The sequence below is a fragment of the Pelodiscus sinensis genome, chromosome 19 (genome assembly GCF_049634645.1).
Source record: "Pelodiscus sinensis isolate JC-2024 chromosome 19, ASM4963464v1, whole genome shotgun sequence".
Taxonomy (NCBI): domain Eukaryota; kingdom Metazoa; phylum Chordata; order Testudines; family Trionychidae; genus Pelodiscus; species Pelodiscus sinensis.
Window position 1 is genome coordinate 22,627,239 of NC_134729.1, and position 13,077 is coordinate 22,640,315.

The 13,077-nt window shown below is 59.4% G+C and overlaps 1 protein-coding gene across 1 annotated transcript; it reads right to left on the reverse strand.

Moving 5' to 3' along the window:
* Positions 1-4,931: 4,931 nt before the first annotated feature.
* On the reverse strand, positions 4,932-8,638 carry LRG1 (leucine rich alpha-2-glycoprotein 1). Its single transcript, XM_075903046.1, has 2 exons — positions 8,488-8,638; positions 4,932-7,648 (listed from the first exon to the last, which is right to left on the reverse strand). Exon 2 carries the CDS (start codon positions 7,645-7,647, stop codon positions 6,589-6,591), a length of 1,059 nt encoding a protein of 352 aa, XP_075759161.1. The 5' UTR covers position 7,648; positions 8,488-8,638; the 3' UTR covers positions 4,932-6,588.
* Positions 8,639-13,077: the final 4,439 nt, after the last annotated feature.

A 13,077-nucleotide genomic window follows, 5' to 3' on the forward strand; every position in this document is an offset into this window, starting at 1 on the left:
TGTAATGGACACAGCAAATACAGGAGGTTTTTGTACCACTGTTTCCTCTGGTATTCAGGACTAAGTTGCCATAGCAACTCCATGAGCATGTTGCATCTCAGCCCTTGGATACACACACAACATCTTCTGGAAAGAGACCGAGGGGTTCTGATCTAAGGGCTGAGCACCCTCCGCTCTCATTGACTTCCCAGGGGACTGAGGGCTCTCAGCTCCTTGCAGGATCGGGTCAGCGTCTGGTGTCCTGTCTGTTGTGGTAACTGACTTGTGGAGCTATGTACCTCCCAGGTGTACGGTGGGCCCAAACCATTGACTTCAGGGTGTGGTTTGTGCTTATGCCAGGCTGGCTGGGCAAAGATGGGGTAAAGTTACCCCCCAAATTGGAGTGTAACAAATTGAGCAAAGTCCCCCTAAAGCAGCGTTTCTCAACCAGTGGTACAAGTACCCTTAGGGGTACTCAAGAGAAGTCAACACCACTGAAATTTGGAGAAAACTGAATTTTTGTTTCAAGTTTTACAGCGCTTTATTATTTTTGTACTTTTTACACCCACAAATTTCATTGCCTGCCTGCCTACGATTAAATTGTTTAAACAAATGTGTTGAAATGGTAAAAAAAAAAAAAAATCGTGTGTCTGAAAACTGTAGGTACTGGAAGTACTTATAATTTTTTTTAAAGGGGTACTTTATAAAAAAAGGTTGAGAAACACTGCCCTAAGGTTTGGAAGGGATCAGATCCAGGGCGCTCTGGTTTGCCTCCTTGTGGACGGACAAACCCAAGCCGTGAAGTTCAAGCTGAGGTCACCAGACAGGTGGTTTGGGTTCTGTGCTTTGCTTTGGGCCCATCTCTTGAATGGAAGTACGTTGATTAGTACGGCAAGGTGCATAGAGGAGGGGCTTGTAAATTGTTGCTGACACCTCACGGGGACTGGGTGAAGACACGGAGCACGGAGCACAGGCATGACCCTCCAGCCAGGCACGTGAAACTAAGTGACCACAGGAAAGTGAGGACTTCCTGTTTCACTGCTCTGTGTGCGTGTGTTTCGTTAACCTGGAGTCTAACAAACTAGATTTGCCAATTTGGTAAGTGCTGTCACCAACAGCGGGATGGAATTTAATTTGAATAACCCCTTTTATTGAGCCCTGGGATCTGATTTTAAGGTTAGGTTCTTTTCAAATCTTACTCTGGGGGCTGTATTTCTCAGATCAGAATAGTTAGTTTTTCTTAACCAGTCAAGAGTGTGCTAATTCACCCACCATCACACCAGTACATAGCCCCCTGTTCATTGATCAAGTGAGGTACAACAAATATTCTAGGCATGTACCAAGCACAACTACACATGAAGTCTGTAAGTAGATCCTGCAGACTGTGCTGGGGCCTTACGACTATACCCGAGAGCAATGCAAGTTGCCAGGATTTCATAATGTATTTATTCATCATCAGTTTCCGATTTTCTAGTATCTCTAGTGCATTTACCACACTTCAGTAATCCTCCGAGAAGTTGCCCGTTGGGCTGCTCTTATGTATGTGTTGTTTGTAGAGGGACTAGTTTGAAATATCAAAGGCAATTGCTTCAAGTTTGAAATGCTCTTAGGCTACTGTACTTGGATAAACACAGGAGAAGGAGGCACATAATCATAAATGTGTAAACCAGAGGCTTTGAGAAGGAAGAGTGAAGTTGGCTCTAGCCTTATCTAAGGGCCAGCTGGCTTTTAGCTCATAGGGTAGAGCCTTATGCCTTTAGCCCCTCAAGTCCAAGGTTCAAGGCCGCCTGTTGACAACCCAGGTCTGTTTGCATGGCTGAGTTAAAATTAGGGCCCCCATGTGGTTCATTTTGCCCTGTTCTGGCCACCCCAACTTTTGACAAGCTTGGGCGTTTGTTCTTGTTGTTAGGCTAACTTGATCAGTTGGCAAATAGGACAAATGAACACTTTGGCCAAAAAAGTGGGGTGCTGAGGAACATGTATGCATGGGGGGGGGGGGATTGAGCAGTGATGTCAGCCCTGCACAGGGGGGCAGGGAGGGCTTGGGCTCAGGCTATCCCATGTGGGGTCCTGTTCTCCCTTTGGGAAATCTGCAGGGGGGGGCTAGAAAACATGTTATAGTGGGGGGTCTGGGAGCCAGTGAACCAAACTGTAAACCGTGGAAATAATGGAACCCGCTTCCAGCCAGGGGTGCAATCAATCTCTTCCCCCCCCCAGCACCCTGAGTTCCAGCGTCTATAGAAGTATGGTCACCCTAGTTCAAATCCAAACGGGGGCTCCTGGGTGTCTCTGGAGAGAACGCAGGCGCAAGGAGGGCACCGACAGGTACTGATCTTAAAGAACACAGAGCAACACAATCTCGGAAATGAAATCACACGGCTTCCATCCTTGTAACCTGGTAACCGAGAGCTGGGGGACCGGCCCTCAAGTCTGGTCGCATTTCCGGATTCTGCAGCTGATTTATGGGGTCCCATACGGTGTCCACATGTTTGATATGCAGGTTTCACAGTTCCCTGGGGAAGGAGCACCCTCTGCTTTCTATTAAGCACTTGCCAAATAGCTTTTAGCTTCTGTTTGGCTTTTCTGCTGCTTCTGCAGCCAGCCAACAGACGGCGTTGTTGTCTAACACACGACCGAGCTCCTTTTCCTTCGCGAGTCCGCCTGTTCTATTCATTTGTTTCACTTCCAGCCCCATCACGAACAGGTTTTTCCTCTTTCTTGAAGCAAATTCTTTCATATTCCAAAGATACCCCAGGTTTCGGTGTAGTCTCCCCTTCTTCTGCCACCCCATTCATCATGCTTCTGCAGGGCAACAGGCGTTCAGCAGGAAAAACAAACCAAGTTCCTTCTAGTTCCTCTCCATTTGCTAGACATTGGCTGCCTGTTCTTGGGGTATATCGAAGCATTTTGCATTCTGTAGGGCTTGCCACGCAAGAGGGTACTTTGAAGGCGATTCACATGTGGAAAGCCTGTGTCTTTGATTTCAGTCACATTTCAGTCCGTCAAAGCAGAGGCATGGACAAGCGTCACATGTGGGGTGAAAACTTATTGGTTTGGATTCCTCTGGGGTATCAGAGAGTTTGACCTCTGGTAACTTTGGTGGTTCTTTTTCCCCCCGGATGCTGCAGTAAATTATTCCTTAAGTAGCATGCATGATTTATAACCCTACACCCCCCTGGGAAACTTCCTGTCCTGTCCAGGGACACAGCGGCCATTTTGCAGAGGAAAACAGACGGGTTTTCTTGCCTGTCCCCTGGTAGCAGATCTCTTTAGCGGGAGGGGTGTTTCATCCCTCGCTCACTTCTGGAGTCACCGGTTGAAGGGTCTAACAACTAGCTGGGAAAGAGTCTTGGGCCAGCATGGGGGTTTTCCTTTCCTGAGGACCCTGCACGTCAATTTCAGCCTCATTCGGCGCCCCAGACGAGTGGGGCAGGGGTGGGGGTATAGATCTGCTTGTTTGCAGACTGCTCGGAATATGCGGGGGATGGGGGATTTAGTTGCTGAGGAAAAGGAGCAGGCAGGGAGCACTGGTAACTTTTAACCAATATATCCCATATTGGGCATCTAGCTCTTGAGCCTGCATCCCATGCTGGGAGCTGTCACTGGTGGGTCAATAACTTCTAGGGGAGAAGCCAGGGGGCAAGGCCCCAAAATGCAGCTTCCCAGATTCAGTAGGGCAGATCCCGCCGAGGGAGGCCGGCCGATGGACCCGGGGCATTTGTATGGCAGAGGAGATGACAGGAGGAATTGGACCCACCCCGGATAGCTTGGAGCCCCACTGCAGTGGCTTTGGGGGTCCCAGCCCCCCCTCCCTGCAGCAGGATGCGCTCTGCGACTGTCTCCTCAACCGAGCGGGATAGAAGCCCCAGCACTTAAGGGTTGGTTCAAAGCTTGGAAAAGTGGGTTCATTCAAAGCTTGGAAAAGTGGGGTTCCCTCCAGCCCCGTGCTGTTCTGTGAGGTGCCCCCTCCTTCGGGGCCCCTTGTAGGCTGGGTGCTACACAGCCCGGGATCTGGGGCAGGTGGAGGCTGCACTGTGAAATCAGACGGCTGCGCCTCGTCGGCGGGACTGGCCCCAAGACGAGTGCTTTCCTCTACCGTTGGCTTCCCCCTTTCCTCTACCTCCAGCACACAGCTGGCCGCTCTCTGGCTTGTGAGGGGGCCAAGCGGTGGCAGATCACAGGAGGAAAGCTGCCTCCAAGCCCGTCACTGGCGGCAATAAGACGCCATGCTTGGCATAAGACATCTGTAGATTTGTGACCACTTTCCCCCAGGGGCAGAGAGATTTTCATCCCTCATCTGGCAGCTGGCGAGTAACCGCCCCGATCACGGACATGCAGGGCCGGATTAAGTGGGGGGCCCTATGGGAGGCACCTGATGTCAGCTGTAAGGTGCGCCAGGGGGCGGGGCCGCGCATGTGCTGTGCGCCCGGGGGCGGAGCAGCGCCATCGTTGCGCGCCTGCTGCCTGGGGTGCAGGAATGGCTCAAGCCGGCCCTGCGGCCACGGACTCCCTTTTGGCACATGCGGATCTGGCTGTGACCATGGCCACTGGGTCCATCTCTCAAAGGGCTAACCTGACCCCTTGGCCTTCGGGGAAGGGCATCCAGAAGTCGGGACTGAAATTGCAACTCAGGATCCTCTTTAGAGCAAACCAGCTCGCAGGAGGCCCCCCGCCGGAGTCTGCAGATAATGGAAGTTCTGAGAAGGGTCCAGGCTTCCCAAGACCACCAGCTGAACTTCACCCCCATGAGCCTCTCTTCTCCACCCCTTCCCCCAGTGAAACAAGGACCCGTCCCTGTCCCCAGTGGCAACTGTGTTTATTTTCAAGCTACACCAACCACCAGCAGCCACTGTGTGTTACACAAAGGCCCCGCCACCCACGCTGGGGTCCGGAGGCAGCGCTGGCTCTCGCTTTTTATTGGCGTGATAAATCAGGACAAATTGCGCAGCAGCTTTAAACAATTCAGTTTAATTTAAACCTTCCTGAGGACCCTAGTTCCGCCATAAATTTGCCGGCGAGACGTTAACGTGCAACAGTCGATGGTTTGTTTCCAATTAAAAAAACACAATGGCTGCAATCGACCAAGCACGAGGGCCAGGACAGGCACAGAGACGGAGGTGACATTGACCAGAGCGCAGGAGCTAGTCTTCGTTTGTGTCCCCCTCTTTCTAGAGCCGTGTTTTCCTTCCAACACCCAACCTCCCGGACCGTTGGGACCTGGATGGGACGCCCGGTCCTAGGATCTTTCAGGGGCTAACAGAGGCCTGGGATGGGTGGGGGAGGCGGGGGGGCTTCTGTTCTGGGACCTTGCCTGGGAGCATCTAGCCAGCTTGCAACTGCTGGGCTTTGCTGGTCCAAGGAGACGCTTCGAAGGCATGTGGCTGAACTGGGCCGGCTCCCCTGGGTAGCCAGATTGGCTCGGTCCTATTAGATTCCACTCCACGTAGAGGACCTCTTCTTGATGGGGAGCAGCAGGGAGGGGAAGTCCTGGCCATAGCCAGCTCAGAAGGGAGCCCTGCGTATTTTAGGACAGAGCAACCTGTGGGTCGCGGCTGTTTTTCGGGGGGGTCATAGTACTTTGATCTGGGCCGGCCACTATTTCTGTTTTCCCGGCTCGGCGTCCGATGTACAAGCAGCGGGGGTGGCAGGAGAGTGGACCGGCACTTTAAATTAAATGTTCCCGGCACTTTAAATTAAAATGTTCCCGGCTTTTTTTTTTTTTTGCTCAACAAAATTTTTCCCAGCTCCGGGGGTTGCGAATGAAAAAAGGTTGAGCACCACTGTCTTAGGACATCAAGCAGTGAGCTTAAATAGCAGCAAGGGAGGTTTAGGTTGGACATTAGGAAAAACGTCCTCCCTGGCAGGGTGGTTAAACACTGGAATAAATTGCCCAGGGAGGTTGTGGAATCTCCATCTCTGGAGATATTTAAGAGCAGCTTGGACAGACGCCTGTCAGGGGTGATCTAGACGGTGCTTGGTCCTGCCGTGAGAGCAGGGGGCTGGACTCGATGACCTCTCGAGGTCCCTTCCAGTTCTAGTGTTCTGTGGTTCTATCTTGCTGGGTGCTCTCTTTGGGAGCAGGCAGGGACCTTGCTCAAGTCCAGGGATCCTAATCCAAGCCAACCCCTTCCAGAGCGAACTCCAGTCCCTGAGGTTTCCCATAAAACCCGCCTCCCAGAGCCACCCAACTCCCACGACACAGGCACCTCGGGGCTTCCAAGGCCACTCGGTGCACAGCTGGCGGTGGGAGTTGGGTGCCAGGCTCAGAAGCTGGGGCCTGAAGAAGGATAGATTCCAGGTGGCAGCTATAGCCTGTGTCTGCACTTTTTGCTGGGGTGGGGATTCTGTTGGGTGTTTAGTGGGGACCACCCCTCAGGAGTAGAGCAGGGGGGAGATCCCTGGGGCCTGTCCCTGAGGCACTGGAGGGGTGTCTGAAGGTGTCAGCCAGGATGGCATAGAGGGGTGGGAGTCGGGGGGTGATGGGTTCTTCTCTCTCCTGCTGCAGCTGGTCTCAGGCAGACATTTGATCCGTGACCCAGGGTGAGCTGGCAAGTGGGCAAGGGGAAGGCCAGTCCTGTGGGTAGGGTGATGGGCACGGCCGCAGGAGGCCTAGGGAGCATGGCCCGGAGTGGGGCTACAGAGGCCCAGGCGCTCTGCCGGTGCAGCTAAGCAGGAAGCAACAAGACCCTCCTTGGTGGCCGCTGCTACCGCCTGGCCCCGGAGGCTCTCGGGGGCGGCGCAGAGGGTGCGCTGGAGGCCGTAGAAGCCGAGCGAGCGGCCCGTCGCCCACTGCATGAAGGAGAGCATGGCGCAGTCGCACACCCATGGGTTCCCGGAGAGATCCAGCTCCAGCGCCAGGCTCTGCTCCGAGAAGCAGGGGGCCAGGTGGGCCAGGCTGTTGTTGGAGAGGTCGAGCAAGGCCAGCTGGCCCAGCGCTCCGAACAGCCGGGTCGGCAGGGCGCTCAGGTTGTTGCTCTGGAGGAAGAGGTAGCGGAGGCGCGGCAGCAGGTCGAAGGTGTGTTCCGCCACCGTGTGGAGCCGGTTGCCTTCCAGGTTTAACCGCTCCAGGCTGGGCAGGCCGGCCAGCATGTCCGGAGTCAGCCGGTCCAGCAGGTTGTGGGAGAGGTCCAGGCTTTGCAGGCTGCTCAGGTTGCCGAAGCAGTTGGGAGGCAGGGCCCGCAGCTGGTTATTGGACACATCGAACCACTCCAGCCCCCCCATGGTCTGGAACCAGCTGGCGTTCAGGGCCCCCAGCCTGTTCCCGTTCAGGACCAGGTGCTGCAGCGGGCTACGGGAGCTGGCGATCGCCGGGGGCAGCGTTTCCAGGAGGTTGTTGGTGAGATCCAAGACCCGCAGCGCAGGCAGCTCCTGGAAGAGGCCTGCGGGGAGGCTCCTCAGCTGGTTGCTGGAGAGGTGCAGCTCTCGGAGCTGGGGCAGCGCCCGCAAGTCCTGCAGGGCCTCCGGGCCGATGCGGGAGAGGTTGGTGAACTCCACGGAGATGAGCTGGGTCTCCTTGGGGAAGCCGCTGGGGAAGCTGCTGAGGGCCAGGAAGGTGCAGACGAAGTGTGTGATGTTGCTGGGGGTGGGCGCGGGTGGGCACGGGGCTCCCAGCCAGCAGGGCAGGGAGGACAGGAGGGCAGCCAGCACGGCGATCCCTGAGCGGCCCATCCTGCGGGGAGAAACACGCCGGGCCGTCACGAGCCGGCAGGGAAGGGGCCGCGCGCGGCCGGGGAAGCGGAGGCTGAGCGGGGAGGCCGTGCCCACGCAGGGCTCCTCAGACGTGCCCGCCAGCCCTAGGCTCTCCGCCCACCGCATCCTGCCGATACTGCTCCATCCTCACCCACTGGGCCCCCGCCTCCCCAGGTCCTACAGCCCTGTTCAGAGTCTCACCTTGGCATCTCTACCCAGGCTGCACCCCCGCCCCCGTCCCCAGCCTGCTGGATGGGCTCCTGGCTGGCAGAGCGGCTACTAGCGGCCCTGCGGCTGCAAATCTCCTCTGATGCGCCACCTGGGGACTCCCCTAGCACAAGGGACCCCCTGGGGAGCACCCAGGCCTGGCTCTAGGCCGCCCCTCCCCAGCCCAGCCTAGGGGGGAGGGCAAAGGGGGCTTGGCCCGGGCACCGCTTCCCTTGGCCTGTTGAGCAGCCCCTGGGGCCGTGAGTCCTGACCTGACACCGGGCACTTGATGGGTCCTCAGGCCGCCCCTCACCCAGGGCAGGTCGCGTCGAGGCCCCGGATCCCCGGCCGGGCTAGGGGCCCTGGCTCACGGCCCCCGCAGTGGCCTCATTCCCGCAGGTTCTGAGCACCCAGCGCCCCTGTGAGGGCAGCAGGAGCTGCGGGTGCTCAGCGCGGCTGGGAATTGGGGGGCTCCTGAGCCCCCCCTGGAGTATTCTCCTGGCTGGGGTGCGCCCTGGGTCCCTGCCCCCGGCCCCGCACGCTGGCTCTGCCATTCCGACTCTCCCCAGCCGGACGCGACAGCTGTTTGCTTAGCGCTGAGTCTGTCTCTACCTTTCCCTGATCCCCCTCGCCGAGCCGTCTCTGGCCGCTCTCCTCTGCCGCCGTCGGGACACTGCCCTGGGCGTGCCGGGGAGGGGCTTGGAGCCGTCCCATCAGCCAGCCCCTCGGCCTTGGGGCTGAGAGCATGGAAGGGGCGTGAGCCGGGCGGCCGGAGGCCTCCTTCTGGGCCATGCTCCCGGTTTTGCCTTGTTGCGAAATCGCCTCTTTGCCAAGGCCGTGGCAGGGAGGGCCGACGGGCTGGAGCCCGGGCTGCTGGAAAGCGGCATCACTGAACTGGACGGCGCCGGGCTGGCTTACCCCCGCTGCGGATTTGGCCCAGCGCCTGTGCTCGCTCCCCCCCCCGCCCTCACCTTTGTCCCCTGCTTGGTCAGAGGGGCAGGGGCTTAGTGGCTCCTTGTTCCAGCTCCAACCACGCTTGGCCCTGGAGGCACCCGCCCGAGGGCAGAGCGGGGGCTGGGCACATTGTGCCCCCGGTGCCCTGGGGCCAGTGCCTGCCCGGGGAGCAGGGCGGGGATGAAGAGGTCCCTGTCTTGCATGCGCCCTTCCTGAGCCCCCCGGCGCGGGGGTCTGAGTGTGGGGCTCTGCCCTGCCCCCCTCCATGGCAGGGGCCCAGTTGCAGCAGGGAGCAAAGTGCACCTTGACAACCCCCCCCCCCTCCCGTGTTTACCGTGGCTGGGATTTGCATCGGTTTCGCTCTGATTGATGCAATCGGCAGGACAATGGCAGCAGCTGTGCAGGGACTGAAAGGGGCTTTTGTCCTTGATTTCCCCGTGGCGCCCGGCCGGGCTCCCCGGCTGCGTTTTCTCTGCTTGGAACCCGGGGGCAGCCGGGAGGTTTGCTGGGGGTTGCAGGATGGTTTGCAGCCCTGTCCCCCCACCCCCACCCCACCCCACCCCACCCCACCCCAGCTATTCATCTGCTCCTGGCCCTTTGGCCCCCAGCTCCAAGGATCAGGCGGTTACATCCCTGCACGGTTTCCCCCCGCCTCCCACACCCAGCTGCAGTGCAGCTACTGGCCACATTTGCCAGGCGGTAGCCCTGACCCGTGGGCACAGAGCGTGGGTCAGTAACCCGCGGGGTGGCTGGCGGTGCAGTCGGGGGGTTGAGGCCTGCAGTTTATCTGGGGCAGAAATGAGGAACGGGAACTGGGTGTGAAGAACGCTGCCCCCAGGCTGGGGGGAGGCTCCTCTCGCCGCACCAGCCAGCGAGTCCCGCGCTGCCGAGGGGGTCGGCCAGTGGGCACGGGCTGGGGTAGGAGAGCCAAGTCCGCTCCTGTGGGGAGACCCATGGGGGGCGCGAACTCTGCTCCCGGGCTGCTCTGGGCCGGCCTCGTTCCCCTTCCCATCCGCTCAGCGCCAGGCCGGCCCCTTCCCACGAACCCGCCCGCGGCCAAGACGTGGGGCAGCGTCTGCGCCCCATGGCGGGAACATTCGCCCCCGGGGCGCCTTGGAGGCAGGTTCCCAACTCGGAGCCCCGAGGCTGAGTCCAGAGGCCCCGGCAGAACAGCCCCAGGCCTGGTCACAAGGAACCTGGACAGCAGCTGAGTTATTCTGTGCTCACAGGCTGAGTCATCGGGCCCCTGGTTCTCTTTGCTGACGGGTTTCCTCCTTTCCCCTCTCCACGGGAACATTTCTCAGCTAGGCCCTCCCCTAGTGGGGCTGAATTCCTGCCAGTCACTCTCCCCCCCCACCCTGGGCCATGTCCAACCAGGCCACAGGTGACAGAGCGAAACAAACATCCTGCCCAGTAACTGGTTTTGGCCGACTTGCTGCTCCTTTAAATCCCGGGGCTCTCCCAGCTACAATCAATACAAGGAGCCAGGCTTCCTCACCCTTCTTCTTGTCTTCCAGGCCCCGCGGGGAGGCTGCGTTCCAGACCCCTTCCCATATGGCTCCCAGGCTCCCATATGGCTCCCAGGGCGGCTAAAGGGACGCCCCTCCCTTGAGGGTGCGGGAGAATGCAAGTTGGAAAAGAATCCGTCCTGTTCCTCGTTAATCGCAGTCATTCCCGGCTCTCCCAGGGCCCCATGCCGACGTGGAGCCAACTCCTCAGGGGTCGGGAGGCATCACACCTGTCCCACGTGGCTGGCGGGGGGCCGTGGGTGACCCCCAGGCTCAGAGCCACGGGCAGTGCCCCTTCCCTTCGGGCCTGGGGCGGTGGGGTCTGCTTGCGTTGTGCTGGAAAGCTGCGATCCTCAGCGGGAACGTGGCTCGCAGCCCGGCTGCTGGGCCCCAGCCGAAGCCCATAGAGCCAGAGGGAGTGTGATGATTATATGAGGGGGCAGCCGGCAATCGCTGGGGGCACGGGCTTGCCCGGATCCGGCCCCCAAGGTTCAGCACCCCCGCTCCCCACTGCTGGCGCTCCAGACTGTCCCGCCACGGGGCTGGAGGACAAAATCTGCAAGGCTAGGCCTCCCGAGGGTCTGGTGTGGGAGGGGATGTGGGGAGGCCCTTTCTCCTTCTCAGTCGGGGCCACGTCAGTGAGGTTTGCGGTTTTTTGGTTCTCACTTGTGTGCGGCCCCTGACTGAGTTTTCTGTGAGTCAGCGGCCCCCACTGACCCCAAAAAGGTTCCCCACCCCCGTCCTACGCAGTGTTCCCTCAGCTGAGCTCTTGGGGAGCTGCCCAGAAGAGATTCAAATGCTGCCCAGCTGAGTACCAGGGTGCCCAGGCCCGGCAGCAGACAGTGTTTCTAGTGGTGGTGCACACCCACACATGCGTTGGTGCATGTGGCAAAATTTATTCCGCACATGGCTGGAAAACATTAGACGGAACATTGGTACATTCCTGAGGGGCCCTCAGGGCTCGTCCCACTGACTGCAGTGGGATTTGTGTTGGATCCTGACGCTCCCAGCCCTAGCCGGGGAATATCGCAGCCCAGCCCAGCTGGAAGAGAGAGGCGCGCAGCCTCCACCGCCATCCTGCCCGTGCCGTCGTGCTGAGGGGCTAGCGAGCTGCTAACTCTGAGGGCGGCTTTTGTGAACGGGGCACCTCTCTACCGGGCAGTAGGCCGAAAGCCAACACATTCATTCCTCCCAGGCTGCCTGTGAAGCGCTGGCAATTGGATGGACTTTGTGCCAGTGACTGGGGCAGGTGGCTGGGTACCTGTGGAACTCCTTGCCTGAGGAGGCTGTGAAGGCTAGGACTATACCAGGGTTGAAAAGAGAACTAGATCCATTCATGGAGGTTAAGTCCATTCATGGCTCTTAGCCAGGGTGGGTAAGGAATGGTGTCCCCAGCCTCTGGTGGGTGGAGATGGATGGCAGGAGAGAGACGGCTTGATCGTTACTTGTTTGGTTCACTCCCTCGGGCCCCTGGCATTGGCCACGGTCGGCAGACAGGGTACCGGGCTGGATGGCCCTTTGGTCTGACCCAGTGTGGCCGTTCTGATGTTCTTATGACTGTCTTTGTAAAGGAGGCCTGGAGAGAGAGCGCGACAGAGCAGGGCCAGACGTAGCAGCTCCTCCCCTTACCTCTTCGGATTGCTAGCAGGGATCCGGCTGCCTTGGTGCGCCAAGAGACAGGCGTTCTCGGGCCATGGGGGGCCAGGACAGGCTGGGGAAGAGGGAGAGGAATAAGCCACCCCTGCCCCTCTCTGACAGGTAATATCCCCATGCCACAGATGGGGAAACTGAGGCACGGGGTGGCCCGATTTTTCAGCCACGCTGAGCACCCCTCTCTCCCACTGACTCTGGAGTGGGGCGGGTTGCCTCTCACCCCTGGAAACCAGGCGTGAGCCAGACACTCCCACGCTTGTGGCCCAGCCAGGAGGAGAATTCAGGAATCGTGTTTCCCAGTCCTGGGCTTCGACTGCCTGGTGCTCGGAAGCTCCATGCCCTGTGGCTAGCGGCAGCTTGCAGAGCGCAGGTGCCCCGCCGAGCCCCCCCCCCCCCCCGGCACTGTCAGGGGCTGCGCTGATTTGCGTCCATTCCCAGCCTCCCTGGCGTGGGAGCAGCAGGCCGGGGGCGGCAGCGTTTCCAGGCAAGGCTGAGCCAGGCAAGAGGCTCTCCCAGGTCTGGCCCCTCCCCCGCGCTCTGGGCCGCGCGGCTCCTCCGTGACGTTTTTCACCGTGTTACCGATATTGTTTTCTCGTTTATTGCCTCCTGGGGAGCAATCGGCCCGTGGATTTACAGCCGGGCTAAAATCGCCTCCCGGCCGCGAGCCAGACACGCTCCCCTCGGCGGGCCGGCCTGGCTCCGCTCCGCCGTGCACCTGAGCCATTGGCTGGGCGAGCTCCGGGCCCTCAGAGCCCCCGGGGCAGGGGACCCTGGCGGGGGGCGGGATGTGATTAGCAACAGCACAAGGTCCTGGGTGTGTCTGTAAACACCTTCCATGCTGTGTTACCCAGGCAGCCAGATCCCCCCCAACCGCCCTCCCTTCCCCCGACACCTCCCCCCGACACCCCGTCCCCTGACATGTCCCCTCCCAACCCCCTCCCAACCACCCTTCCCCCAACACCTCCCCCCGACACCCCATCCCCTGACATGTCCCCTCCCAATCACCCTTCCCCCAACACCTCGCCCCAACACCCCATCCCCTGACATGTCCCCTCCCAACCACCCTTCCCCCAACACCTCCCCCCGA